Genomic DNA, 27662 nt, shown 5'->3' on the forward strand with positions numbered 1-27662 from the left:
GATTCGGAAATTTGAATACCGCGCGCTTTGTCTTAACCTTTTAATAAAAATAAATATGCAATTAAATACAAACTAAACAACAAAATGATGATTTATTCGTATTAGTATCAAAAAGTATCGGAAGAAAGAATGAAGAAGTACTATTTTTTAAACTATACTATTTTAATAATCTCTTTGGCTAGAAGACATCTTTGCCAAAAGTAAAAAAAAAAAAATGTCAATGTCAAAACAAGTAAACTGTCAAAAGTTCAATACCCAACTTCCCGATGGACGCGACACGACGCTCGTTTTTAATTTTTTAGTTGACGTAGTCAACTGGTCTCATCTTAGGAGTAGTGGCTTATAGTGGTTTTATTTTGCCATCAAAGTACCACATATGACTGTTTACTGCAGTAAACAGGTAATACTTTTTTAATTATTAATGATAGTACCGTTATACTAGTGAATCGAAAGTCAGTGTTGTATTTATTTGATTAATTTCATTCAATTTCTGCGCAAACATGCCAAGGATGTTATTGTGTAAATTAATAAGACGTGATAATTGTTTATTTGTCTTAATTTGTAGTTCCTATGAAGTCAACAGATGATACGAAATCACCAAGTGAAGAAGAGGTTACTGAAGATATTCAATTAGAGGAAGCACAAGCCACAGCTGATATTTCACTGACGGCAGAAAACATGGATGGTGATAAACGGTCACAAACGTACCAACCAGCTAAGCGGACAAAATTTGGTAATCAGATAAAATATTTTGTTAATTTGATTAAAATTATCTCAAATCTAAACAGTATTTGCACATTAAGATTAAATTAGAGTTTCCTGGTTTTCTATTATGTTTATCATTCAATTCTATTATTTTCAACTAGCAAGTATCAACGACATTGTCTGGGTAGACTTCATAATTTACTCCAGACAGAATAATGAAATTATTCATCAATGATGAATATTAATTACTTACTGAGATAATCCTTGATGTTCATTCAGGTCATACACTATTTGTGAGCCAAATTACATGCAAATCCATTCAGTTGTTTTTGCATGATTGAGTAATGAACATTATACAAACTGTCCAATTTATAAAATTATAAGGAATGTTTTGACTAAAAATGAATTTGTTTTATTGCAATTACAGGTTACATAAAATATGTGAGCCTTGTGGTATTAACTTTGCAAAATGCCACACTAGGTCTCAGCATGAGGTATGCTCGCACACGGGACGTTGTGATGTTTTCTGCAGCAGCCGGTATGATTTCCACAATCATTTATTTATTGATGGTCAATAATAGTCTATTTGCACTAGTTTCCAAACACAAGGGATGTGACTTGAAGAAGGGAATAAATGATATTCTTCATCATCAACCCATTACTGTCCCATTGCTGGGTACAGGTCTCAGAGTGAGCAGTATTAGGCCGTAGACCACAGCGCTAGCTAAGTGTGAATTGGCAGATGTCACATACCTTTGAAAACTATTTTTTCCTTCACCGTTTAAGCAAGTTATTAATTTATACAATAATTATAATATAATGAATATCTAAATAATCATTAATTTCTTGTATCTTTGAAAAATCTGAAATCTGAGATCTGATCTACTTATTAAAACAAGCCATTAAAGGCAAAAGTAATTCAAACAAGTGGCTCTATTTATTTCTTTGACTTAAAAAAATATTTTCTTTTCAGCTGTCCTTATGGCAGAGGTGGTGAAGTTAGTCATATGTGTATGTTTAGTTATGAATGAATCTGGAAGTATAAGACGAGGAGTAATGACTATGTACTCGACTGTTATATTAAACATAAAGGATACACTAAGAGTTTCCATTCCATCATTTTTATACATTGTACAGAATAATTTACTATATTTATCTGCATCAAACCTCGACGCAGCGACTTATCAGGTAATATAGATAACACTAATGTATTTGGGCAATTATTTACATACATGATTACTTTAATATGAATTGATATAGTGATTTCTCATGAAATTAAATTTAAACTATTAATATGAAATAATATTAATATAGATACTAGATAAGCAATAACTCTTTTCCTGATACGCGCGTTGGATTCCACTTGCATCTCTTATCCGCGTGCGTGAAAAACACACGCAGGTAGGACACGCGTTTCTATTTCGCTACAGTGTAGATATACTAGTATGTGTGGCACAGTCTACCCATTGTATCAGAACATGCATGCACTAACAATAGGATAAACGCTAAGACACATTATCCACAAAATTAAGAATTTAAAATTTCAGGTCACATATCAACTGAAATTGCTTACAACTGCATTCTTTGCCGTTGTAGTTTTAAAGCGGAGATTGAAAAAATGGCAATGGTGTGCTCTAGGCTTATTAGCTGGAGGTGTGGCTCTAGTGCAGCTATCTTCAACAAGTGAGAAAAGTACAAGTAGCTCATCAACATTGCCACCACAGTCAAGAATACTCGGATTCGGTGCAGCTTTGGCAGCTTGTTTTATATCTGGATTTGCAGGAATTTATTTTGAGAAAGTGCTAAAGGAGTCAGACATATCTGTGAGTATAAAATTAATTATTTATTTTTTATTAAATATGTAAGTACCAGCATGTATAGGATATCAAAATAGGTATAATGATTAACTAGGGAAGCCCATTAGGACGCCTCATGAAATAATCTAATCTTGCATGTTTGAAAGTTTAATGCATGTTACAAAATAACTTTACATTTACTAAGCCACTGCTATCAAAGAGTTGTTTGTATTTTTCATGCAACTAGCAAAAACAAAGTTTCATATCTAATGTGACCGTAATAAAATTATGGCTTTGGTAAAAGATAATTAGTTTCTTATAGTAATTTACTCAGAGACAGTAAATACTTTTTATAACAATATTGTGATGTAAAGAAATGTAAAAAATGTAAATTTTGCTTTTAAGGAAATATTATGTACAAAAAATACACTAGTCAGTGTTTTAATTCATTCTAGGACAAACCAGTTTCTTTGGAGAAACTTTGAACAATACTTTTAAATGAATAAATATACATTTAGAGATATGCATATGCATCTCATACAAATGCAATATATTCATAGATAATCATTATAGTAATTATTCTTGTTTCAGGTTTGGATGCGGAATGTGCAGCTAAGCTTACTATCACTACCATTTGGTGCAATTACCTACCTTATCAATAACAAAGGTTCAATGGGAGATTTGTTAAAAGGATTTGATGGTTTTGTTTGGTATTTGGTAGTGTTACAAGCTGCGGGTGGACTTATAGTTGCAGTTGTGGTTAAATATGCAGACAATATATTAAAAGGTTTTGCAACTTCTGTGGCAATTATAATATCATGTATAGCTTCCATGTATATATTCGACTTCCATTTGACTATACAATTTGCATTAGGTACAATGTTTGTAATAGGGTCTATATTTTTATATGGGTACGTACCAAAAAAGAAAGATACTCGGACCTCTTTAAGTGTATAGCTCCATGACGATTTTGCACAAAATTGTACATAATAATGAAATGTAAGCCTATTATTTTTTTGTACTTAAAATTACTATTAGTTAATACTGTAAGTTTAAGAAGATTGTCATATTAAGATAATGTATTATATTTTATTTTTTACATACACATAATATAATTATACTCTTTTACATAAGTTATTGTTTGAATGTAATCCTCCCTTCTACAAAAGTTATTTAGAAAAATAATACTGTAACAGGCAAAATGATAATATAACTTAAATAAATGTAAAGTAGAAATCTAATAAAATAATCGATGAATTTGGTTAATACAATTCTTCTAAAGTGGCTTCTTCACTTTTCTATACTAATATTATAAAGAGGAAAACTTTGTTTGATTGTAATGAATAGGCTCAAAAACTACTGGACCGATTTTAAAAATTCTTTCACCATTCGAAAGCTACATTATCCACGAGTAACATAGTTTATATGAAATATATTTGATAAATAGATTTTGAGGTGGTACAAAGATTGCCGGGTCAGCTAGTTAAATATAAAGAGGGAAATAAAATATGTATTGCTAAATTAGGTAATGAAAGAGATACTTTAAATTTGAATACTATATTACACTTATGGTGGACTACATTACAATTAAAAATAAATTAATAAGAATTGGTAATTTTTCTTTTCCTCATTTGTTCCAACCATTTGTCGAGTTGCTGCTGCGGTGTTAGAGGATTTCTCTTATAATAATCTTGAGGGGGTTTTCCTTCTTCGAGTCTCACAAAGTAATGGGAGTATTTGTAACGGACTTCACCAATTCTGCCCCGAGCATGTCTTCTTATGCCTTTTATTACCGCGCCTTTCCCACAGAATGATTCAGCTATAACATTAAAAATAAAACATATTAAAAATATATGTTAAAAATACCTACATACTTTCCAAAGCATTTATTATGAACAATAATTTGATATACATCAGCATTTTTTTTTCAACTTACATATCCATAAATTGCTTTTGAATTCAACATAATGTTGTTTTACTGCCATTTCCTGCGCCTCAAGAATGGCTTCCTTGACAAAGCCAGCTCCCTTCTTGCTGACAAAACTCAGCTGTTTAACAGCTTCATCCACAGTCATCCCTCTTACAAAACTTGCTATGTACCAAAGCTTGTCTGGGCTGTATTTTATATTCGATTTCTGATGGCATACAAACTGTAGAACAGATTCATTATAAATATAGTAAATAATGCAGCTTATGATGTAGAGAAATATTTTTCATGGCAAATCAGTGTTTATATTCTCTAGTCTTTAATTTTTCCATTAAATTAACATTAAAAAAATATTATTATTGTAAATCTTTCAAGACACAATTTTTGAAGTTATATTTCTTTTGGCACATTAGGGAAAAAGTATAAAAGTGAAATATAAAGATGGCTGATACATGTCCCAATTTTGTAATATATTTGGATCCCTCCTATGTATAATATTGTAACTGCAAAATGACAACTTTACTGGAGAGTGTTTCAAAGTTTCCAATACACTAAAATGCGAATAAAATCTGCTTTTCTTCAGGTATCTATATGAAATTTAGTATACATATTTTGTTTTATATGCTTTAAAACACATTAGTATTTGGAAATTTATGCAATAAAAATTAAAAGGTACTTTTGTGGGTTTCGATATTATATGTAGGAGGGGTCGATTTGTTTTATAATAATTTTGTTTCTTGAGCATGTAAACATTACCTCAAAGAAGTATAACCTCTTTGTATGTACTAAGTACATACACACACTATATCTATATAAATATTTAAGATCATGTAGTTCAGTTTATATTGCTATTTGGTTCACATATCCTTTATACCTAACAACATAACCTATAAAGATACCAATAGGCATAGTTTGATAATTAAAATTAAACTCACAGCAGGTCTTTTTTCTGCGCCGATTTCTTGAGGAGGATATACAATTTTATTATTATCTATAAACTTGTGAGGGACGTTAGCTTTGCTCCAAGCCAGAGGAGCCGCTGTCGTGTGTATATAGGCGAGGTGGTTTTTATTACCGCCCGATAAACATAGCTTCCTAAAAAGACTATTCATTTTTATTTTTATGTTTCAGCAACTGTATTACATTGAATATTATTATGGGTTTACAATAACTTTAAAACCATTATATTATAACAAAATATAATAATGCAATTTGTTTCCTAATTCCTTCAACAAATCGAATGGAATTATGGAACAGACAACAGTCAATGTCAACATTGTCAACTTGACTTACACCACAGATTACATTACACACGAAATACGTATAAAGGCTGTTACACTTTTTTAACAATAAGTCAAATATATAGCCACATATACAGGAGGGTGAATCTCCATAAAGTGCACATATTGAAACAGGTAAAATTAAACCGCATTTTGTCGACAAAAAAAATAATAAATTTTTTTTTTTGGGTTTTACGACCTTTTGAAGTTTTTTTTTTGGAATTGTGCACCTAAAGTAAATAAATCGCTATAACTTTTGAACTAAAAGAGTTATCATGTTCAAAGAAAAATTACAATGAATGCCAATTATAGGCCGTACTGATCCATGAAAAAAAAAACAAAAAAGTTTATCTTCCCAGAAAAAAATAGTCAGATTAGTGTGAAGAAAGCAATTTTTTTAGGTTAAATTTCAGTAATCGTGAATTTCCTCAAAATAATCTAGGATTTTTATTTTATTTTTATTATTTAATGTAATTCTACGTCGTATTAGCTTTCAAACACTAAAAAAAGCATGCCTCTAACTTAAGTATAAAGTTTCCTACGAGCGCTTAAACAAAGGCAGTTCTTAAGGGTGTTGGTAATAAATAACATTTTTAATACAAACTAGTGTTTTTTTTTTAATCATTAAAGATTTATTTTATTACTGTTTTATCACTTTAATATCGTCAAAAATAAGAAACTACCATGAATTTACCATTGAAACATATTTTTGATAGTTTCCTTTGTTTATATTTTGGACATCTAATTATGGGTCGGACTATACCAGTTTTATTAGGGCGCACGTGCGTCGCGTCTTTTTTGAAACGTTCCTAGCAAACTTTATACTTGAGTTAGAGGCGTGGTTTTTTTAGTGTTTGAAAGCTAATACGACGTAGAATTGCATTAAATAATAATAAAAAAATAAATTGCCTAGATTATTTTGAGGAAATTGATGATTACTGAAAATTTTACTTAAAAAAGTGTTTTTTTGATCTAATCTGACATTTTTTTCCTGGGAAGATGATTCTTTTTTTGGTTTTTTTTTCATGGATCAGTACGGCCTATCATGGGCAATCATTGTTATTTTTGTTTGAACCTGATAACCCTCTTAGTTTAAAAGCTATAGCGATTTATTTACTTCAGGTGCACAATTCCAAAAAAAAAATTCAAAAGGTTGTAAAACCCAAAAAAAATTTTTTTTTATTTTTTTTTGTCGACAAAATGCGGTTTAATTTTACCTGTTTCAATATGTGCACTTTATGGAGATTCACCCTGTATAGCCACTTAACTCCTATCAAAATAACATCCCACAATTTTTATTTCAAAAGCTCTTGGCTTAAAGAATGTAAATATCTCGATATTAATTCATAAAGGTAGATGATGGTTGTAAGACCGACCGGAGACTCGTTTTAGTTGACAATTTGTAATCAAATTGTAATGTATTTTCCTATATAAGTTACTATACTCTTTAAATGTATTATTTTGTTATGGGTCCACTAGTCGGTAAAATCGGCTAAGTACAAGTCGAGATACTTTGGCTTCCGTAGCACTATTTGTTACATGTATCGTAATATCGTCATTATCAAATCATTTAGTAAAAAGCTCGTTTTTTGTATTAGGACCCCTTTATTTTTCTTTTTTTATATTCGATCAGCATCGAGTAATTGATTTATATTCGATCGACAATACACACCGTAAATATTTTAAGTCATCAACCAACCTTATTACGGTATTATGCGACCTAAACAAGTATTTGCCTACTAAATTAAAAAAAAAGTAAATTAAGAATCACTTCGATCTTACATCGATCGATAGGCAAAAATTCGTTTATTGCTTACTACTTTTTGAATTATGTTGACTATTTTTAAAAATGCTAAACTTATAGAATTAAATGATAAGTACCTATATTTTTTTTATCAAATAGGGTAAACCATTTGCTTAACATTCCAATTTTTTACCCTGTATTCAAATTATTAAGTGACACACAAATTACTGTAATAAAATGGTATCTTCACATTTTTTACAAGCAATATTCGATTAATAATTATTTTTAACATTAGAAGCAACATTGGAACCTTTCTTTTTATATAATATTATTTGAAAAAGCCTTAACATTACTATAAATTTATGAAATAAAAAATACACATTCAGTTTATAAAAATAAATATATGTATACATGTGCCGGCTTTAGAGGCATGTAGTCCCTTAAAAAATTACAACTAATATTATGTTTGTTGTCAAGTTAATTGCATATTATAATGCTTTATTAAATGGAAAATTACAGAACATACTTCATTTAAACATTGTACATTGACTTGTAATAACAAATTTGCTAGAACCAAAATTATATTAATAAAACATAATGCTATTTAAGATCGGTCTGTGGCATTTAGCTTCAAAGTCGTGCAGGAGCTCATCCAGGTCATTATCCAAGTCATCGCTCTGTGCCATCTTTGTCACCATGTCGCTTATCAGAAATGCCCCGATAGTTGCTTCTTCATGGTTATCTTGAATATCAATATTCACAACATGTACCGGTTGATTGTATATAGACCGCCTTGAACAAAACCATTCAATCACTTGATCGTAAACTCTTTCTTCACAAGTGATTATCACATCGAACCTCTCGGTAGATGCTTGGAATTTCTCTGGACACGGTTTTATCCTCCTGTTTCTGTCTAACATGTGTAATAGACCATTCTGAGTATAGTATGTTTTATCTTTCTCCAATAAATCATTATAAATATCGTCATAGGGGATTCCGAATTCATAGCAGTTCGGACGGTCGGCAGAAGCTCCTGGTAACTTGACTTTTTCTCCCGTGCCGAAGGATTTAACTTTAAATCCCTTTTTTACCAGAAATGCATGGGCTTCCATGCTTCTGTTCATGTTAGATGAACATACAACTGCAATGTATATGTCACCCATCGTTAGTTTCAACAATAAATCGACCCAATAAGGTTCATTTCCCTTGTCAGCGTAACACTACTAGTATACAAATAAAATCCCTTTTTATAGTTCTTCTCCAACTTATAACACAGTCATTTCTGTATAACTACGTAACTAGTGTATATAGAGATAGATTTATCATTTACGACTATTACTACTAAATCTATTTTTAATTGTCTTAGTCAAAAAAGTGTAAATTCGGTCAAATAATAGTAATATTGTAGGAAAAACTTCGCTTTCTCTTGCTTTTAATTTCTTGACAATCAGCAGAACAGACATCAGTTACGTATATGGCTTTGTCTATGGTCTAGGCACGTCAACGTCGCCATAACAGACTATTTAGAAATAGTAAAATTGGTAATTTCTGTCTCTGACAAAATGAAATGTGTTGTTAATAGATTAGAATACATCTATAGAGACGTATTTGTTAATAGGAACTTATTTCATACTTAATGATATAAAAATTAAATTATAATAATATTTTGCAAATAACTGGGATTTCAAGCGATAAAACTTTAAGACATTTCGTATCATTTGAATTTGACATTTTGACATTATGAGTATGACAAATTAGCGATGGGCGATTGTTCTAAAAAAAACAATCGAATAAATCGACAATCGACGGAATCAACAATCGATTGTTGATTTATTCGTAGTAACAAAAAACAATCGAATAACAATCGACGTTCGAATAACAATCGACGTTCGAATAAAAATCGACGTACGAATAACAATCGACGTACGAATAACAATCGACGTACGAATAACAATCGACGAACGAATAATAATCGATGTACGAATAACAATCGACGTACGAATAATAATCGACGTTCGAATAAAAATCGACCTTGAAATAACAATCGACGTACGAATAAAAATCGACCTTGGAATAACAATCGACGACCGAATATAAATTATACCGCGCGGCCACATACGTGTGATCCGAAAAATGTGCAGGTGCGTCGTGTTTCAAAGCTATCGTCACTTGGCACTGGTTGGAAAATGTAAAGTATTGTATTACATTTTAGTCAATTGTACTATATATTGTTGAGAAATAATTATACCACAAATCATTTAGTATCGAAGATAATGGTATATTATAATGTAATTAAAAGTAATGTAAAGTTAAATTTAATTGTAATGGTATCTTATAAAGTAATTATAATACTATGGAGTATCATCGATAATCCAGATGTCGTAGTCATTCCCTAAGTTCGTTTCATGATAACGTTTTCAAAAAGAGGTCATCTGAAAAATATAATATACGTCTTCATGGCGTATATTATAGAAAAAGATTATCAGAAAATATAAAATATGTCTTTTTAGCGTATATTATAGATAAAAGTTATCACAAAAAATATGTACTCATAGTACATTAAAATTAATCGGTGAAATACTATATCTTTGAAGAAAAATAATGTTAACAACGCGAGTAGGGTGTGAGAGTGTGTGACCACGAGGCGCAGTGAGCAGTGCGAGAAGCAAGGTGTGGACGCACCATTAAATAACTAAATCCAACGAAACAGCGGAAGGGTGCACGACGCACGTGCGCTTCCCCCACCAAATATATAAGACTGACTCAGTTTTCTTAAACACAGAAATTAGGGACTCCTCGCTGCTAGTAGCTTTGTGTATACTAAATAATTGACCAACAAATTGCTTCGATAGTTCTATTTTTACGTAACAATCGCGTATTGCTTGACTGCGCTGTTACTAGTTTTGCGTTTACTAAACAATCGACCAACAATCGAACAACCGAACAATCGACCAACAATCGAACTATCGAACAATCGAACAATCGACGAACAATCGAACAATCGACGAACAATCGAACAATCGACCAACAATCGAACAATTACGATTGTTCGATAGTTATTCGAATACAATCGAAGAATTTCGATAGTTATTCGAATACAATCGAACACAATAACAATCGAATAATTCGATTGTTTTTAGTAACAATCGCGCATCGCTATACTGACTAGCCGCTATAATGACATTGTCATTGCGATCAGCGCAGCGCAGCGGTATTTAAAATAAGATTTTTATAATAACCTATTTTAGACCAGTCATAATTTAATAGTTATGAAAGTGGATACACATTTTAGATTCCTTTTAATAAAGCTGCGTTAGGTAAACAGTTACTATATCTATTAAACATTTAATTGACCGCAAGTTTATTTATAACAAAAGAACAATGTTTAGAATTATGCGACGGGGGTTTCTTCAAAAACATATAAGTGTAATTTTACCCAAGCAAACATTTCTTACAAATGAGTACAAATGTCTTGATGCTTGGAACGCTCAAATATCCTCTCCACTGTTGGAGAAGCTTAATCTGCACGAGTTTTACAATATATTAGATCAAAACTTCACTTCGAAGGGAGTCATCAGTGCCATCGATGTGGACATGTTCGCGAACGCAGTTAAAGACCCGAGCTACATGGAAGAGCTGAGAGACTTGTTAAATAAACTGAGACTCTCTGCTGAGACAGGAAATACTTTAGACTCCACTCATCATGCTACCATCAGAAAGTACATAGAATATGGCGATATGCAGGAATTGGTAAATATTTTAAGGGATCCCCTCAATTTCGGATTATTTATGGATTTCTATACAGCAAATATTTTACTAGATAAGTTAATTACATCCCAAAATTATAACCTTGCTGCTGAAGTTGCTTCTGTTATTATGTTACAAGAGGATTTCTCAAATGAAATAACATGTTCTTTGTGTCAATATGCGGCATACAAATACCTGACCACTATGGAACCTCCGGTTGAACAACCGCCAGTTCAGGACAACAAAAAAGTTGAGGTAAAGAAAATAAGGATAAAGTTTTTGAGAAATGAGTATTTTGATGATCATTTTGATATCAAAGACCTCTCTTTACTATCAGGCAAAACATTAGCACTGATATCTAAACATATAAATGATAATATGAGCAACAATTTACAAATTATTGGTTGGTTGTATTACAAGAAATATGATAAACTTATAGAGACTTGTAAACTAATGAGTAAGGCTACATCATTCAAATTGTACAAAGAAGTGATTGAAATAATAACAAAAGAGAGCAGTAAAGCAGATGATGATAACAAGACTATTTTGGAAAATTGCACAGCTATCCTAACCAAAACTCCCATGGTAGATGTGTCTTTAGAGGAATCTATCAAGATATCAATTGAAAACGCAATAAATAAAGTGCAAAATAAGGACATATTGTCACAAAAAGAGGTATGTATGAGTAATTATGATTATTTGTATTAATATAAAATAAGTAATTATCTTTTCTATGCTAATCCATCCATCCATCCAGCCTTTTGAGGTCCACTGCTGGACATAGGCTTCCCCTAATTAGCGCCACTCCACCCGGTCTCGTGACCTTTGAATCCAGCAATTTCCCGCCGTCTTCTTAGGTCGTCAGTCCACCTTGTTGGGGGGGGGGGGGGGCGGCCTGAACTCCTTTTGCCTAGCGTGGTCACCACTCGAAGTCCTTTCTTCCCCTATCGGTTATTGGTCCTCTGAGCGCTGTGGCTGGCCCATTGCTACTTATTCTAATATCACAACACTTTTACACTGACTGTGTATGATTATAATACATTTGTTTTATTATTTTAGCTGTTTAACTCTTGGGTAAAGATACGAGAAGAAAAACTGGAGGAACAAGCTAAGAGGTTAGACAGAGCGAAACGCATGAAATTGGTTGAATTAAAACAAAAAGAAATGAAGGAGCAGGAACAAAAGCTTTGGTTCTTCGAAAATGAGGAGGAAATTGATTTAGAAATTGAAAATAAATCCAAACTTGAAGATGCATCTGCTCAAAATGACCAAAAGAAAGCAGATGAAACATATATCCCTCCTGAAATATTGCCTAAACGTAGATAGGATAGTAATAATGTATGTTAATCATGAAAGTATTTCTAAGTCCTAGGCATTTATCTAATTAGTGCGAAATAAATGCTTAATTAAACTTTGTTATGTGTAATATTTATTTCATGTCATAATATAGAATGATTTTTTTTAATTTTTCAGCATTTAATAGTTGTTTTCTACAAATGGTGCTCTTTTTGAGAGTTATAATAAGTTCAGTATATAAAATCCATTGATGTATGTAGTTCTAGATGCATACAAAATTACATTATTTATGTTAAGATTGAAATAAAACAAAAGCATCTAAATTTCTCTTACTATAATGTAATAATAACATTCATAACATAGTTTAAATAGATGAATCAGAGTACAAGTTCTTCAATAATGTGAATAAATAGAACTCTATTTAGAAGAGAGAAAAGCTTAGGCTTCATTTTGAATCTTAGCTAAATCAAGCTGTATCTTCTGTAAAATATCCTCAGTTTTCTTGGACTTCTCAGCCTTAATATTATCTTCCAAGTCCACCACATCTCTTGCTAACATACCCGTGTCATTCACTAATGATACAATTGTGTTGCATTCGGAATGCAATAGAGCTAACAATTTGTAGGCCTTCTTAGCCTGATCGTCCTTTTTGGCATCCTGAAAGTATAAAATTGAAGTGTAATATAAGAATTATATAATACTGAAGGGCTAGTCCTGTAACTGCACAAACTATTAATAAAGACCAGTAGAAATATCTTTATACTCCAACAACATTCAATTTCTATTAAGAATTATAGCAGAATATAGACATCAAACTTGGCATTGAAAAATTGTACTAGATTTTGTGTTAGAAACACAATAAATACAGTCTCAATTTATGGCAGGCACCATGTCTTTATGGTAAAAATCATACCTTGAAAAGAGTTTCATCTGCTATAGAAAAGCACCTATTAAGTTGACCCTCTAATGTGTTAATTTCTTTTTGCAGCTTTCTTGTATCTTCTAATATCTTTCTTATCTCCATGTTTTGTTTTTCAACATTACCAATTATTTCTAATATCCGTTTTGTGTAGATGTGCCTAAAATAAAAATACATATATTTACTACATATAGTCTGATTCATAATTAGGTGTCCAAAATGTAAACAAAGGTGTGCAAACCTATCAAGAAAATCAGTTTCAAATGGTAGTTTCTTATTTTTGACAATATTAAATTAATACAACAATAATAAAATAATAATCTAAATAAATTAAGATCAATTCACATTTTCTAATATTTATATTACCTCAATTTCGTTCCATACAGTAATAATAATAAAAAACAAGGTGTATGGTAGAAAATTAAAATGTGATAATGGTAACACAATCAGAACCCAAAACAATTTCTTGTGCCGTAATTTTTAAGTTTCGTAACTGATGATATTCATTTTCGTGATTGTAATCGAACTCAAATGTATTATCGTTTGCATAGCGCGTTTGTTAAATTGTGAATAATTGTAAAGTTTTCGTTTTTTGTTGAGTTTGTTAAAGTTTTTGTTTCTTGTTAATTTTGACAGTGACATTTGTTTGTTTACATTTTGGACACCTAATTATGAATCAGACTATAGATAATAATAATATACTTTATAGTTTTCAAATTTATTGCTAGCATATCAGGCAATATAAAAAATATAATATATTATACTTCATTGTATGTATTGCTAATTACTTTAATATCAATTTTATAATATTATTATGCGAAATATTTATAACTACTGTTATTCATTACAAGTACTTGCCTTCTATTTCCACCCTTAAGTTTCTCAAATCTTATTTTTAGTTGATTTTTTAATTCTTCCTTCTTTTCACATTCCTGTTTCATACTCTTCACTGTTTCTTTTAAATCAAGAAGAATCTTTCTACACTTGTTTCTTTCAGACTGAAAATTAATATACAAAACATAGTTTCAATTTTTAAATAAAACCTGGATTACTATAACTTAGATATTATGATTGATTTAAGTACCTCAGACAAAGATTTTGATGTTTTAATTTTATCAATTTCAACTTTCAGGGCCAAATTTTTGGATGTCCATTCTTCACACTGCCTGTGTAAATTGTTGATAGTTTTATGTACTTTTCCTATAATGTTGTCGGTCGGAACATCATCTTCAAGTTCAGTAATCCCAATGTTATTCAAAATATTCACAACATTTTTGAAATCTGCTTCAGATCTCTCACAATTTTTTTGGGCCTAAAACAATCATTTTTAATGTAGATCAATATCTAAAATTGTTTTAGTCAGTTGTAGATAGTTTTATTTGATTGCAATAAAAAGCTTGTTAAAAAGTAACTTAATTAAATAATATGTGTTTGTTCAAGGATTTTTTTTTACATTAATAGTATTTATCAAAAAAATAAAAACTCCATTGAAAAGTTATTAAATCAGTTAAACTTACTTGGCAGTATTCAACATCCATAACATTCCTCTCACTTTCAAGTGTATCTAACTTTTGTTTAAGCACAATTGTGGTTTCTTTTAGTTCCTTCAAAGTTTTGTTTGTTTGGAATATTTCTTTTTTTGGTTCCGTTACAATCTCTAACTTTTCATTGTTGACTTGAGGAGCATCAACAGTTTTTGCTGTTTTTATTATATTTGAGATTTTTTGTATTTTTTTAATTACTTCTTCTTCATTTATCTCATTTTGTTTGGTGCAGTCTGAAATTAAAACAAGACAAGGTTATATAAAATATTGAAATGGAAACTATGGGTTTATATATGTGTGGTCTTCCTATCCTCCTTTACATGCAATGCAATATTAAATAACCCATGTTATTAAATTTTATCACAATATAATATGAAATTGTTATCAAGTGGTAATTCAATTTAAGTAACAGTTTCTCATCTCATAGTCCCATGCTGGAAATCTCAGTGTTGTGGGTGTCCTGGATATACACATAAATTACTATCCTAACCTAATCTAAATATATATAACTCAAAGGTGACTGACATAGTGATCTATCAACGCACAGCCCAAACCACTGGACGGATCGGGCTGAAATTTGGCGTGCAGGTAGATGTTATGATGTAGGCATCCGCTAAGAAAGAATTTTGATCAATTCTACCCCCAAGGGTATAAAATAGGGGAAGAAAATATTACTTCGTAACGCGAGCGAAGTCGCGGGCAAAAGTTCGTCACCCATAACAAGATTGGAAAATTCATAAAAAATATAAGATATTTGCTGTGGAATGTTGCATCTTACCTAAATTGTATGCAAAATCTCCAACCCTCTTCTGATTAGTCACACAACAAGGTGGGATCCATATGGAGTTAAGCTCAGTCTCAATTTTAAGGCTTATGTCCCGCATAAGCATCTGTTTCTTATTTGTAGGGGAGACTCTTGAAGTTACATGTTTATCTTCAGTTGGAAGTTTTTCTATCAGAAACATGAACACTTGCCTGAGTTCAGCTTCATTGTAGTATAGAAATGTTTGATATCCCACATCGTTTTTGTATCCCAAGTCCTGATAAACATAAAAAATATAAGTCATACCAAAAAATAATATCATTTCATACAAAATATTAGAAAGAAGTAAGTAAATAAATATAACTGTATTATTTGACAGTCATTTAATGAGGTATATTTTTTGCAAATTTAAAGTATGTTTTATTATTTGTTCAGATATCTAATACCAAAGGAATTTGTCAAAAATTTTATTTGGGTTGATGTCATTCCTTGAATACTCAATATAAAAAAAAATATCATGAGTATAAAAAACAAGGAATTAGTAGAAAGTTAACTTATACATATTATGTACTCATAAGGGGTACAAACATTACTATTTGTTTTTTCTAATTAGTTTACCTTGCAAATGGATGCTATCTGAGCAGCCACTTCTATTCTTTGGGAAACTCCAGGTGGTAATTTCGTTGGCACCTTCAAATTTGAGTTTATTGCACTTATACATCTTGATGCAGATTCTATAATTCGTTCAACTGGCAAATCACAAATATTTTTTATATCGCTACTAATGTCTCTGAAATGAATGATATCATTAATAGACACACAAAACTAACACAAAAATAACATAAAAAAATTTTTATGTATTGGTCAACCACCCAGGGTTGACTGGGAGAGAATGCCATCAGGCATTAAGTTTGCCCTTTTGTGTCTTTTTATTTTTATAGAGGTGCAATAAATAAATAAATAAAACTAATTATTTGTAACAGTCAATTGCTTTAACAGTGAAGGATACATTGTGAGGAAATGTACATACCTGACAGTGTTATAAAAATCTAAAAGGCCGGTAAAGACTACTCATTCATTAAACACATTACTCACTAAAATATTTATCAATTGATCAACAAGGCTTAAGCTAGATACTAGATATAGCTATGTTAGGGATATAGAAGGTATAAGTAGCCTGTTATAATTTAAAAAGTATGTTAAACACTTTTTTTGTTATTGTTAAGATAAACTTAATTTGGAAGCTGAGGATACTGTTGAAGTACTTACATATTTAACTGGCGTAGAAAGTGGAAAATAATTGAATCGACTTCCTCCATTGTAATTGTTAAATATTTGTCGCAAATTACTTAAAATTCACAAGGCTACTAGCCTCATTAGGTTCCTCTAACCATGACAAAAATATCTCTCTGACTCTCTCTATTTAGGATGCGTGTAGTAAAACTTAATTTTTGTATAAAATTCAATAAATTGATTAAATACCGAGTTGGTGAAAATATACTTTTTCTCTTCTTTTATGTACCTAGGCACGACTAAATTAAAAATATGTATAAAACCAAGGATAATATATCTTTTCAAAGTTTCAAATTTTATTTTTGACTTTTGAGTTTGACTAGACTAGAATGACATTTTTGATCAGTGTTGGCAACCTGGGAGATGGCGCTGATCGTACCAGGGGCGTAAAATTATCGTATCTGCCGAAAAATTATCGTACATTTCATAAGAACGCGTTAGTTATTAATGAAAATAGATATTTATCATAAATTTATATTGCACTCGACCGCGCGCGATTAGACTAGATTTTTTTTTTTTTTTTTGCTCTTCCGTGCTATTGGACTGTATGTTGTGTGCAAAGTACTCGAGTACTTTGTGAGTACTTTGGACTCGAATACCAAAAATGGCCGACTCGGCACATTATTAGGCGCGATGCACGCGTTCCGTTTACCGTAATAAAAATATTTTTTTTATTAATAAATAGCCCTTTTTTCGAAAAAATGATCAATGAAAGGCATATATAATACGTTTATGAATTCATTAAAACAGTTTCCCAAAAGTTTCAAGTAGCCAATTATCGTACATTTGCGTACGATAATGACTCGCAATCGTACATCGTACGGTGGTATGAAATTATCGTACATGTACGATAATTATCGTACGGTTGCCAACACTGTTTTTGATAAACATATTCAAAGAATTTACAAAATGTACACAGATAAATAATTTACTCTAGTTGTGATCACAGATATGGATTGAAACATTTTTCCATAAGAGATTTTCTGTTACAGAGTTGGCAACACAGTTCATAAATGACAGTTCATGTAGTTTTGCATGGATGCAATGCCAGGGTTGTCGATTTGTGGTGAATTCCCCGATTTGCGGGGAAATCCACCTCAAATGGGAATTAGTGAAGGAATTGGTTTTTGCGGTGAATATGTGGGGAATATAACATGTTAACATTTAATTATTAATAAGTAATAATAAATACTCAATTTAACCTATAAATAGACTGATCAAAGGTCGAATTCGTCTGAAAACTGACTGGAAATTAGCTACGTTCATTCTTGGATGACATATAGGAAGTAAATAGGAAAAAAGGTTTCAATAGGTATTTCAGGTTTTATAAAAGGAAGAAAACGTACTCTGTATAGCTTTTGCGAATTTTTATAAAAATGACTATTTGACATAAACTATACTATTTGATAGACATTTCTACAAATGGTGATTTAAGATACCTTTATTTAAAATAATACCGATTTTCGATCCTTTAGAAGCTGTAAATATTTTCAAATAAATCTCTTAATCCTTCAGAAATTGTTTTACGGCCCGAAAACAAAAATTGTGCTTCCATTCGTTAACGCATCGATTCGTGAATTGAAAATCAAATAGGTACATCGTCATCAACCAATTGTCCCACTGCTGGAAAGGATTAGTAAATAGTCAATCACGCTGGCTAAATGCGTATTGGTACAGTTCACACACCTTTGATTTTTTTTTACAGATTCGTTACATTACATTAAAGGTTCATTTTTTACACGCATCACAAAAATAATGTTTAACAATTTTCAATATGTATTTTAGTACGGTATTCACTCAAAGATAGCGTTTTTAGCTAGATAATTATACTATATATATTTTATTTGAGTTGAAATAAACTGATAAATGTTGATTACGTAGAAAAGCAGAAGGTACATTAAACAAATTGCTTAAACGCGGTAATTAGTACGGTATTAAATTTTAAGGTACTAAAAGCCTGGATTAACATACATATATGATAAAAATTGCTCGAATCTTTATTTTTGTTCTTTCATTTCTTTATGTGGGGAATATGCGGAGAATTTGGAATTTTTTCTTCCCAAATTTGGGGAATTTGGCATTGGCAACCCTGGTTCTGAATTAATGTAGTCTTGATGTCTTGCATGCATGCCATGCAGTAGTTCAATAGTCTGTGAAGCAAGTGAATAATATTATTATTACCAATTTTCTTTATTCTTCGCGGTTCCAGTAAATCAGAGGTGACAAATTTAAATTTATATCTTTTGACTTTTCCAAGGAAAGTAAAGTGTCTATATTGTTTCGGTGCGCGGCACTACACCAACTTGCGGTTAATTTTGTATCTGAGAAATGAAAACATGCAACTTTGAAGTATTAGGCTACCAAAAGTTTGCATTAAAAAGTTTCATATTACGGTTACACTCATGTTTACGTGTTAGCTTCGTAACTAGTTACTTTAATTTTTTTATTGATTTACTTAAAATATGATGTGGACTGAAGTAAATGAGTCATACTATTTTTTTCTTTTATTTCAGAATACAACATGGCTAATCAGTGGGGTCAGAAAGCAGAGGAATTGGAAAGTAAAGTTGCCGGACTTGGTATAACCAAGAAACCTAATGGAAAGCCTGAAACAGAAGAAGACCCTGATGTGGCTACAGCAGCGGAGACATCACTTCTGATGAAAATTATTAGACAAGGCTTGGTTGAATCCAAATTAGACATTGAAGTGCAAAGAAAGGATCCCAACTCTCCCCTTTATTCAGTGAAAACTTTCGAAGCTTTACATTTAAAACCAAATTTGCTTAAAGGTGTATATGCAATGGGATTTAATGCCCCGTCTAAGATTCAGGAAACAGCATTACCCACACTTCTGGCAGACCCTCCACAGAATATGATTGCCCAATCTCAGTCTGGTACAGGTAAAACTGCTGCATTTGTTCTAGCTATGTTGAGCAGGGTGGATTCATCAAAGAATTATCCTCAAGTTTTATGCCTTAGTCCTACATATGAATTAGCCATACAAACTGGAGAGGTAGCAGCAAAAATGGCAAAGTTTTGCCCTGAAATTAAATTGAAGTATGCAGTTAGAGGGGAGGAAGTACCGAAGGGTACAAAGATTACGGATCACATCATAATTGGAACTCCTGGCAAGATGCTTGATTGGGGTGTCAAGTTTGGTATGTTTGATTTAAGCAAGATCAGAGTGTTTGTGTTGGATGAAGCTGATGTAATGATAGATAGACAAGGACATCAAGACCAGTGTATTCGGATCCATAAATGCCTGCCTTCAACATGTCAAATGATGTTTTTCTCTGCTACATATGACAGTGCAGTGATGGAATTTGCAGAGATTATTGTACCCAATCCAATAATAATAAGACTGCTGCGAGAACAGGAATCCTTAGACAACATAAAGCAATATTACGTTAAATGTAAGAATGCAGAAGAAAAATATACAGCTATTTGCAATATTTATGGTGTTATAACTATTGGACAAGCGATCATATTTTGTCACACTCGTAAAACTGCGAGTTGGTTGTCAGAAAAAATGACCAGAGACGGCCATTCTGTTGCAGTGTTATCTGGAGAATTAACTGTAGAACAAAGAATTGCAGTGTTGGATAGATTTAGAGCTGGTTTAGAAAAAGTGTTAATTACAACTAATGTTTTGTCTCGGGGGATTGATGTGGAGCAAGTTACACTTGTGGTTAACTTCGATATGCCCATGGACATGAATAGGAAAGCAGATTGTGAAACTTATTTGCACAGAATTGGACGCACTGGAAGGTTTGGCAAAGCTGGAATAGCAATCAATTTGATTGATTCACCGCTATCCATGGAAATTTGTAAAGATATTGAAGCACATTTTGGTAAAAAGATTCAATTGCTCGATATTGAAGATGCAGAAGAAATTGAAAAAATTGGAGCATAATTGTTACATAATAGTTATAAGTAAGAGTTGTTATCTTTGATACTGTCACATGTAATGTGTAATAACATTCAGAGAATATAACATTTTTCTATAATCATTCCCTTATTATTTGCCTATTTATTAACCCTTATCTTTTTATTTTATCCTTATTTGTACTGTTACTGTGTAATAATCAACATTTACAAGTATTATTTTAATTCATATAAATTATTGATTAATTAATAATGCTTTTTAAAAATGAACACTACATAGAATGCTACATATTATACGTAATTAAAGAAAAAATTACAAATATAATTTTTTCTTTAATTTCGTATAAGAGAGAAGCGGACTGTGTTTGAAATTAAGTAATATAATATCATTAATAATTCTATATGTATTACATTGAAAAAATACTAAGAATGCTGGGATGAAATGTATATTATCATAAGCATAGAATATGGTAATAGTTTTCACTATTAACCCATCAACCATATTAATCGAATATTTACTATTTATTTTATTACTTCTCTAAATTTGTGCTCTTGCTATTAATCATTAAAAAAAAACTGTTTCTAAATTTAATTATTAGCTTCTTTCCCTTTTACTTATTTATTCTTCTCCTACTATATGCTATCGCTTAATTTTACATATTAGTAGTTAAAATTTTAATTATTTTGCACCCTATGTTTTATTGTAATTCATACTCTCTTTAACTCCTCACTCTAAGGTTATCTGGAAGAAATCGCCGTTTTAGCGATAAGACCGCCTTTTGTGTCGTCCTAAATTGTATGTTTTTTTTTTATTTTATGTTTTACATCTGGGTACAATAAAGAGTATTATTATTACTATTGGTGATAATAGAGGATATCTTCAACATGCTGGTTATGTAGTGGATTTAATTCTTCAAGCACCTTTAACATCCTTATGGAGACTAATGCTATACTTAGCCAATACCATATAAAATTACAATTGTAGGTACTATAATTACTTCATATTGTATTTTGGCAATAGTATTTTTTTAATGTTTTTAAATCAGGTTTATAAAGAAACAAACTAGGTAACTAATGGTTTTTATTAATAAATAAATTATGAATATCTATAAATTAGCTAAAGGAAACATGGATCTAGAGTGGTTAGATACAGCAGACACTTATCATAACATTTCAGTATTTTCCTTTTACAACATATATAACATATACATTATGTGAATGTGTGTTAAGAGCAAATCATTAAGTTCAGAGTTGAAATATTAAGGTGTATAAAAAAGTTGTTTATTTAAAGTTACAAGGTTTTCCAGTATATTTACTTTAACAAATGTCTTACAACTATTATAATTGTTGTTGTTGGTATATTGTACCGATCGATGTTTTCCATTTCTTAGGTATCTTCTACTCTCCTTTACTAAAAAACCACACCTATATTATTTTGAATATATTGTTTATTAACGTGCACCTTGGGCAGGCTGTTCTGGAGTTGCTGCTCCAGATATCATTACAAATACTGCAATTGGTACAATGTACATCCACTGAAAAATAAAGACATTTATTTAATTGCTGATATGAATGAATGAATAAATGAAATAACTTTATTACGTAATGCATTGTACACACACATATCTATTACAAATTACTTAAGTTAATTACAAAATAGTGGGATATAGCTAAGACAACACAGCACAATAAAAATACAATAGTTAATTAGGTACATTACAGCATATCCCTATGCTTGTATGTATACATCGCATACGGAAAAGGCACTCACTCAGCATTAATATATGTGCAAGTAATACTTTTTTGTCTACTGAGCAAACAAGAATCCAGTCCACTTGATGTGAGTGGTTACTGTCACATCTATAATCAACCCCAGATAGTCATCCTACAAAAAGTTGGCCATATATGTGTTGCTACCTCTGCGGATAACTTGTAATGGAATGTCTCATTGTGTATCTACATTACCACTCCTTCCAAAGCAGAATGCAGCAGGTTACTAACTAACTGATGTTTTGTCATCAATCTTAAAGATGATTGATTTTTCAATCACAGTTTCTACTTTGTTATACAATATTACAAGTAGCTTTTACTAATATTTAAAGTAAACTGAAAACTAGTTTATTGCACTTACATATTTTGCTAAGAAAGATCTGTTGTCCTTTATTTCTCCCTTTTCACGCGCTTCCCTTTCTCTCTCTAATTTTTGTATATAAGAAGCTGTATCAGGTCTGTAAACAATAATTTATAAATACTTTCATTTCACATTATACAATATTTGATACAATATGCTCATTTAATATTATATTTTATTGGAATTCCTATCTCAAAATACTTGAGAATTGTTTTTTATTTGAAAATTGTGTAAAAAGAGTTAAGAAGTGTAATGATATAATATAGAGAATTCTTACACTGGCGCCTGATCAATGTGATGAATGTATACATTTGAATGTATATATCCATGTGAAGTTGTTTTAGGTTCCGAGGAGTTGGCCACTTGGATGTTGACAGCAATGACTTCACCATTGGGTAGCATCCATACATTGATGATATCCATGAGGCCACTTTCCAAAAATGCTTGAGCCTTCACAGAAGATAAGAACTCGGCCTCTTCTTTGTCACCAGTTGTTACTATGCTTTTTATGGAATAAAAACCATCAGTCTCAGCTAGTTCCTGGAATATTAAGTGCTCAGTTTGTTATTTTTAATCTACAACTATATTGAGTTAAAGAGTTTCATTAATCATCTATGTAGGGGACAGTTATAAGATAGGTATAATTGCATTTATATTTTACATTTAAAGACACTTAAAAAGATTTGAATCTACTAATTTAAGGTGATATGAGGTTTACTAAATCATTTAGTTTTTTTTTAATATATCTGAAATATAGGTAATTGTATTATCTTATATTTTTACGTACCTCTAGCTCTTTAAAATGTTGTTGAGTAAATGTTATTTGGTCAATATTTGGTGAACCTAATCTTATACTTTCTATGTGAATAGCTGCCCGCGTGCAATAGTTCTCGTTTTCATTGTTACAATTAAGTTTATGTTGTAGTTTGATGTTCAGCCAGCCGTCATAGTCAAAACAAACCTGAAATACAACGAATTAATTTAGAAATTCGGTAATCACATTTACCGCATTGTGTGTCGATTTTTTCAATAACAAATACAATGTTTATACCACATAGTCTGTTACAAATAATAAGGTTATTAAGCCCAAGAGTTTCATAATTATAAATCTAGGAGAGTAAAGAGATGTTATAATTTATAAATATCAATTTATTTCAGACTTTCAGAGAATTATACAGAATTTCACAGAAACTCATTCGAATATGACAAATGACATACCAAATTATCAAAATTGTCAAATGTCAATGTCTGTCTGACACATTTCAACAATGTCATTTTTTACTTTTTTAATTATTTTTATATAATGCCGTTTAGTATTTATTCTGCAAGTATAATATTTTTTAAAGCCGCTTAATACTTAAAGCTTACTTTTTATAGTGATAGGTAGATAGATACTGCCCCTGATATTTTTTAAAAGTTAGTGAATAAATTTTTCCTTCGTTAGTTAATTTCTTTTCCAGTAGATGTCACTACATATTTTAAAATTCGTTGTGACTTGTGACTGCCACTATTATAACCCAAAGAGTATAGTATCCTTTACAGGCTATAACCTATCAAAATAATATTATTATTATAGGTAATATTCCAATTTATATCACAGACTTTTGTATAGCTTTATTTTTTCAATATTTAGAAAACGATCATACAGTCCACCTGATTCAGTTGATGATTTCAGTAGTTTCAAATATATTTATAAGTAGTTATTGTTTTGCGGCAAGTAGATCAAGGAATTAAATTTCATACGTAGGTATGTATATGAAGTGGCGGAATGGCAGACTAAGGATCCCTCCAGGGGGAGCAGCTGGAGCGCCACCGTCCAGCTTTTGGTCACGAGAGGCCTCCAAATGTAAAAACTTGTAAAATTAGAACAATTTCTTAGACTGGGAGCCTCATCGACTTTCCGCCCTGAGACCAATTCGTCATTCCCGCCCCAGACCTTCAACGAGGTTAGTCCGCCTCTGCTTAAAGCTTTTGTACAAATCTAGGTGGCTAAGTAACAATTTTACTTGTTTCGATAAGTGAATAGTTGCTGGTGAAGAGAGAGGCACTAGAGGTGCCAGGGAATGGGGAAGAGGTGAGATGTGACCTGAGCCAAAGTCTAGGATCCTGAAGGTGCGTTACATTTTCATTCTGCTATCCTTTTTATGCATATAATTAAATTAAACTTACTAATAATTACCTCTATGGCTATAATATAATAGATTATGAAGGTACCTAAATTATATAAAACGTGTCTACTTTGTTAAGACATTTAAAATTAAATAAACCAGATTTGGTAATATCATTGAAACACTACGTAATTTTGGTATTAAAATCTTTTCTTTTACAACACTGTTTTTCTAACTAACTTGTCTACCAATGGAGTGCGTGCTCCGTTTTTTGTAAAAAAGGAGCGAGTTTAAAACAAATTCGGTCGCAGAGATAATGGAGTGCTGGAGTTTCGAGTAATAGACAACGTGTGGTTGGCAAGCTCGGTGAAAAAGTAATAAAGTTGTGCTTAGCGCTGTATAAATCGAGACCCAAAAATAAACGCCAGTAACATGCCATTATTATCTATACTATCTATACTAATATTATAAAGAGGAAATCTTTGTTTGTTTGTTTGATTGTAATGAATAGGCTCATAAACTACTGGACCGATTTTTAAAATTCTTTCACCATTCGAAAGCTACATTATCCACGAGTAACATAGGCTATATTTTATTCATAGATTAGTAAAGATTACTCACTCCTAACAAGAAAATGTACCCAGTTTTGAGAATTGAAATAGTTGCGTAAAAAAGTTTTGCCACGACTCCGTGCTAAAATGTCCCTAAAATATTTGAAATAATTATTTATTTATTATGTAAATTGTACATTTTAATTGTAAATTACGCAGTATTGGTTATTTATTCGTAAATTTTCTCTAAAAATGTTTTTATTTGCCAAGAATTCAAAAAAAGAACTTACTATAATAAGCCGTTTGTGGCTTCATTCAATTTCAAGGCGGCGAAATTTCAATCGGTTTCGGCAATCTTTACTAATCTATGATTTTATTTGAAATATATTTGCTAAATAGATTTTGAGGCGGTACAAAGTTTGCCGAGTCAGCTAGTATGTAATAATAGGCACTTGCATTAAATCTATAGGGTAATTAAAATTAAACTGAAACTCATTGTTATGTTTTTTATTCTAACAGACATTTTTTCCATGATGATTATTGGCCCAAGTGCACCTATTTCTTTTTTTTGGTAATGAGGCGGAAACCTTCAAAAGGTACCCGACGACGTGCGAGCGCCGCCGGGTTATGTGGGATTTTTACCACTCTAAAACCCCCCCGGTTGCTGTCCTCAACGCTTGTAGGAGAACTCCGGGATCTCCGACACCATCTGGTGTTAACGACGAGATGCAACCACACATACCGCCGTCCTTCCCGGAGTCCCTTGCTGGAAGGTTCGAGCTCTCCACTCTTGCCGCTCGCAACCCCGGAAGCCTCCTTTTTGCGTCTTACGACAGGCAGGAGATATCGTAGCCCTATTTTAGTCCCGGGATTACAGGGACAGCACCAAGTGTACCTATCTACGTACAATTAACTTCAAGTAACTTCAGATTAACTTCATATTTGCTTCAGGTGAAAAATTCGAAATATTTTTTAGTTATTTTATGTAAATTAATCGTTTTTAGTTATTTTATGTAAATTAATTTTTGCAGCATTTTATTAGTACATTTGCACATTTTGAAGGTGGTAGAACCCTTTGTGGTTCGACTCCGGCGGCACCACCGCCACACCTATTTCTGCCTAATAACACCAGTGTTAGGCGCTGCTGTGTTCCGTTTTGAAGAGTGTGGTAAGGGAGACATACTTTTCCGAGGCGTTCCAGCTTAGTCCTCAGGGGTAGCGGCGCATCTGTGCCGACCTCAGGTAGGAATGTCTAATCCTGTCTGGGTCCTGTCTGGTTGATTACAGTTGTCCATGGGCGGCAGTAGCCACTTACCATCAGATGGACTGCATGCTCGTTTGCTACTCCTATATTATAAAAAGAAACATTATAAATTAACTTTACAGATAACAATGCATAACACAACAATTACTTTTGTTTTACCTTCTATAATATATTATTAACGGATTATGGATATGCACAGAACTCTGTGCATATCCATAATCCGAAGCAATACTAGAAAAGTTTATTGACGTGTAGAAACGTATTTTTAAAATTTAAAATAAATTATTTATATTCAAGAACCAGTCTTTAATTAAATGAACCATTGAATACTTATTCAACAAAAGTAGTCTTATAAATGAGCCACGAAAATGGCATTCCCACTTAAAGTTTCACTTCGATTTAATTCTAGTTCATAATTTTATTCTCTTCTTAACTTAAATGCTAGTTAAGAGCTTAAAATAGTAGTGAATACTCCCTTCCGATTTTTATTTTTAATCGAACGTTCATTAGAAAGTTTTGCATGAAAATTATATAAATGTAAGTAGCATTTTTCAATGGTACCTATAAGCATAAGAAAAAATTTTCAAGCATATTTGTTTTTTCATTAGGTATTATTGGAAAAATTAGGTAAATCCTTTTGTATCTAATGGAAGCAACTTTGGAATATGTATCCTGTCTTATGTTATAAACATGCACAAACGAGCATTCA

At 31.5% G+C, this 27662-nt stretch overlaps 8 protein-coding genes across 9 annotated transcripts in view; 3 read left to right on the forward strand and 5 right to left on the reverse strand.

Moving 5' to 3' along the window:
• Nucleotides 1–17465, reverse strand: part of Taldo (transaldolase) — a 54189-nt gene extending 36724 nt beyond the window's left edge. Inside the window, exon 1 of the mRNA XM_073086131.1 lies at nucleotides 17371–17465. Coding sequence (XP_072942232.1) covers nucleotides 17371–17437 — 67 coding nt within the window. The 5' untranslated portion in view covers nucleotides 17438–17465. The remainder of the gene's footprint in view (nucleotides 1–17370) is intronic.
• Ugalt (UDP-galactose transporter) lies at nucleotides 238–3634 on the forward strand. The gene is made up of 6 exons (XM_073085375.1): nucleotides 238–400; nucleotides 566–733; nucleotides 1133–1243; nucleotides 1679–1893; nucleotides 2253–2528; nucleotides 3093–3634. Exons 2-6 carry the CDS (start codon nucleotides 571–573, stop codon nucleotides 3456–3458), a joined length of 1131 nt encoding a protein of 376 aa, XP_072941476.1. The 5' UTR covers nucleotides 238–400; nucleotides 566–570; the 3' UTR covers nucleotides 3459–3634.
• On the reverse strand, nucleotides 4043–5697 carry mRpL22 (mitochondrial ribosomal protein L22). The gene is made up of 3 exons (XM_073085377.1): nucleotides 5364–5697; nucleotides 4438–4651; nucleotides 4043–4320 (listed from the first exon to the last, which is right to left on the reverse strand). Exons 1-3 carry the CDS (start codon nucleotides 5538–5540, stop codon nucleotides 4100–4102), a joined length of 612 nt encoding a protein of 203 aa, XP_072941478.1. The 5' UTR covers nucleotides 5541–5697; the 3' UTR covers nucleotides 4043–4099.
• Nucleotides 7834–8913, reverse strand: Ssu72 (Ssu72 CTD phosphatase). The gene has a single exon (XM_073085651.1). It carries the CDS (start codon nucleotides 8613–8615, stop codon nucleotides 8037–8039), a length of 579 nt encoding a protein of 192 aa, XP_072941752.1. The 5' UTR covers nucleotides 8616–8913; the 3' UTR covers nucleotides 7834–8036.
• On the forward strand, nucleotides 10678–12614 carry LOC140751976 (uncharacterized). Its single transcript, XM_073086130.1, has 2 exons — nucleotides 10678–11874; nucleotides 12259–12614. The coding sequence occupies exons 1-2, from the start codon at nucleotides 10834–10836 to the stop codon at nucleotides 12523–12525; spliced, it is 1308 nt and encodes a 435-aa protein (XP_072942231.1). The 5' UTR covers nucleotides 10678–10833; the 3' UTR covers nucleotides 12526–12614.
• Nucleotides 12815–17336, reverse strand: LOC140751975 (coiled-coil domain-containing protein 22 homolog). The gene is made up of 8 exons (XM_073086129.1): nucleotides 16991–17336; nucleotides 16340–16511; nucleotides 15737–15998; nucleotides 14932–15191; nucleotides 14499–14726; nucleotides 14273–14412; nucleotides 13409–13574; nucleotides 12815–13152 (listed from the first exon to the last, which is right to left on the reverse strand). The coding sequence occupies exons 1-8, from the start codon at nucleotides 17038–17040 to the stop codon at nucleotides 12934–12936; spliced, it is 1497 nt and encodes a 498-aa protein (XP_072942230.1). The 5' UTR covers nucleotides 17041–17336; the 3' UTR covers nucleotides 12815–12933.
• A 1662-nt stretch (nucleotides 17466–19127) lies between the features above and the next one.
• Dbp80 (putative ATP-dependent RNA helicase Dbp80) lies at nucleotides 19128–21021 on the forward strand. 2 transcript variants are annotated; one of them, XM_073085554.1, is made up of 2 exons: nucleotides 19128–19233; nucleotides 19528–21021. In XM_073085554.1, exon 2 carries the CDS (start codon nucleotides 19536–19538, stop codon nucleotides 20925–20927), a length of 1392 nt encoding a protein of 463 aa, XP_072941655.1. In that variant the 5' UTR covers nucleotides 19128–19233; nucleotides 19528–19535; the 3' UTR covers nucleotides 20928–21021. The 2 variants fall into 2 exon arrangements, with proteins under 2 accessions (XP_072941655.1, XP_072941656.1); XM_073085555.1 differs by lacking the exon at nucleotides 19128–19233 and adding an exon at nucleotides 19278–19426.
• A 1145-nt stretch (nucleotides 21022–22166) lies between these two features.
• On the reverse strand, nucleotides 22167–24231 carry EMC10 (ER membrane protein complex subunit 10). Its single transcript, XM_073085821.1, has 5 exons — nucleotides 24082–24231; nucleotides 23818–23991; nucleotides 23308–23570; nucleotides 23031–23127; nucleotides 22167–22434 (listed from the first exon to the last, which is right to left on the reverse strand). Exons 1-5 carry the CDS (start codon nucleotides 24127–24129, stop codon nucleotides 22351–22353), a joined length of 666 nt encoding a protein of 221 aa, XP_072941922.1. The 5' UTR covers nucleotides 24130–24231; the 3' UTR covers nucleotides 22167–22350.
• Between the last annotated feature and the right edge of the window lie 3431 nt (nucleotides 24232–27662).

Source organism: Epargyreus clarus, unplaced genomic scaffold, assembly GCF_041222505.1.
Source record: "Epargyreus clarus isolate Ecla_fem2 unplaced genomic scaffold, WU_Ecla_fem_2.2 ptg000023l, whole genome shotgun sequence".
Taxonomy (NCBI): Eukaryota; Metazoa; Arthropoda; class Insecta; order Lepidoptera; family Hesperiidae; genus Epargyreus; species Epargyreus clarus.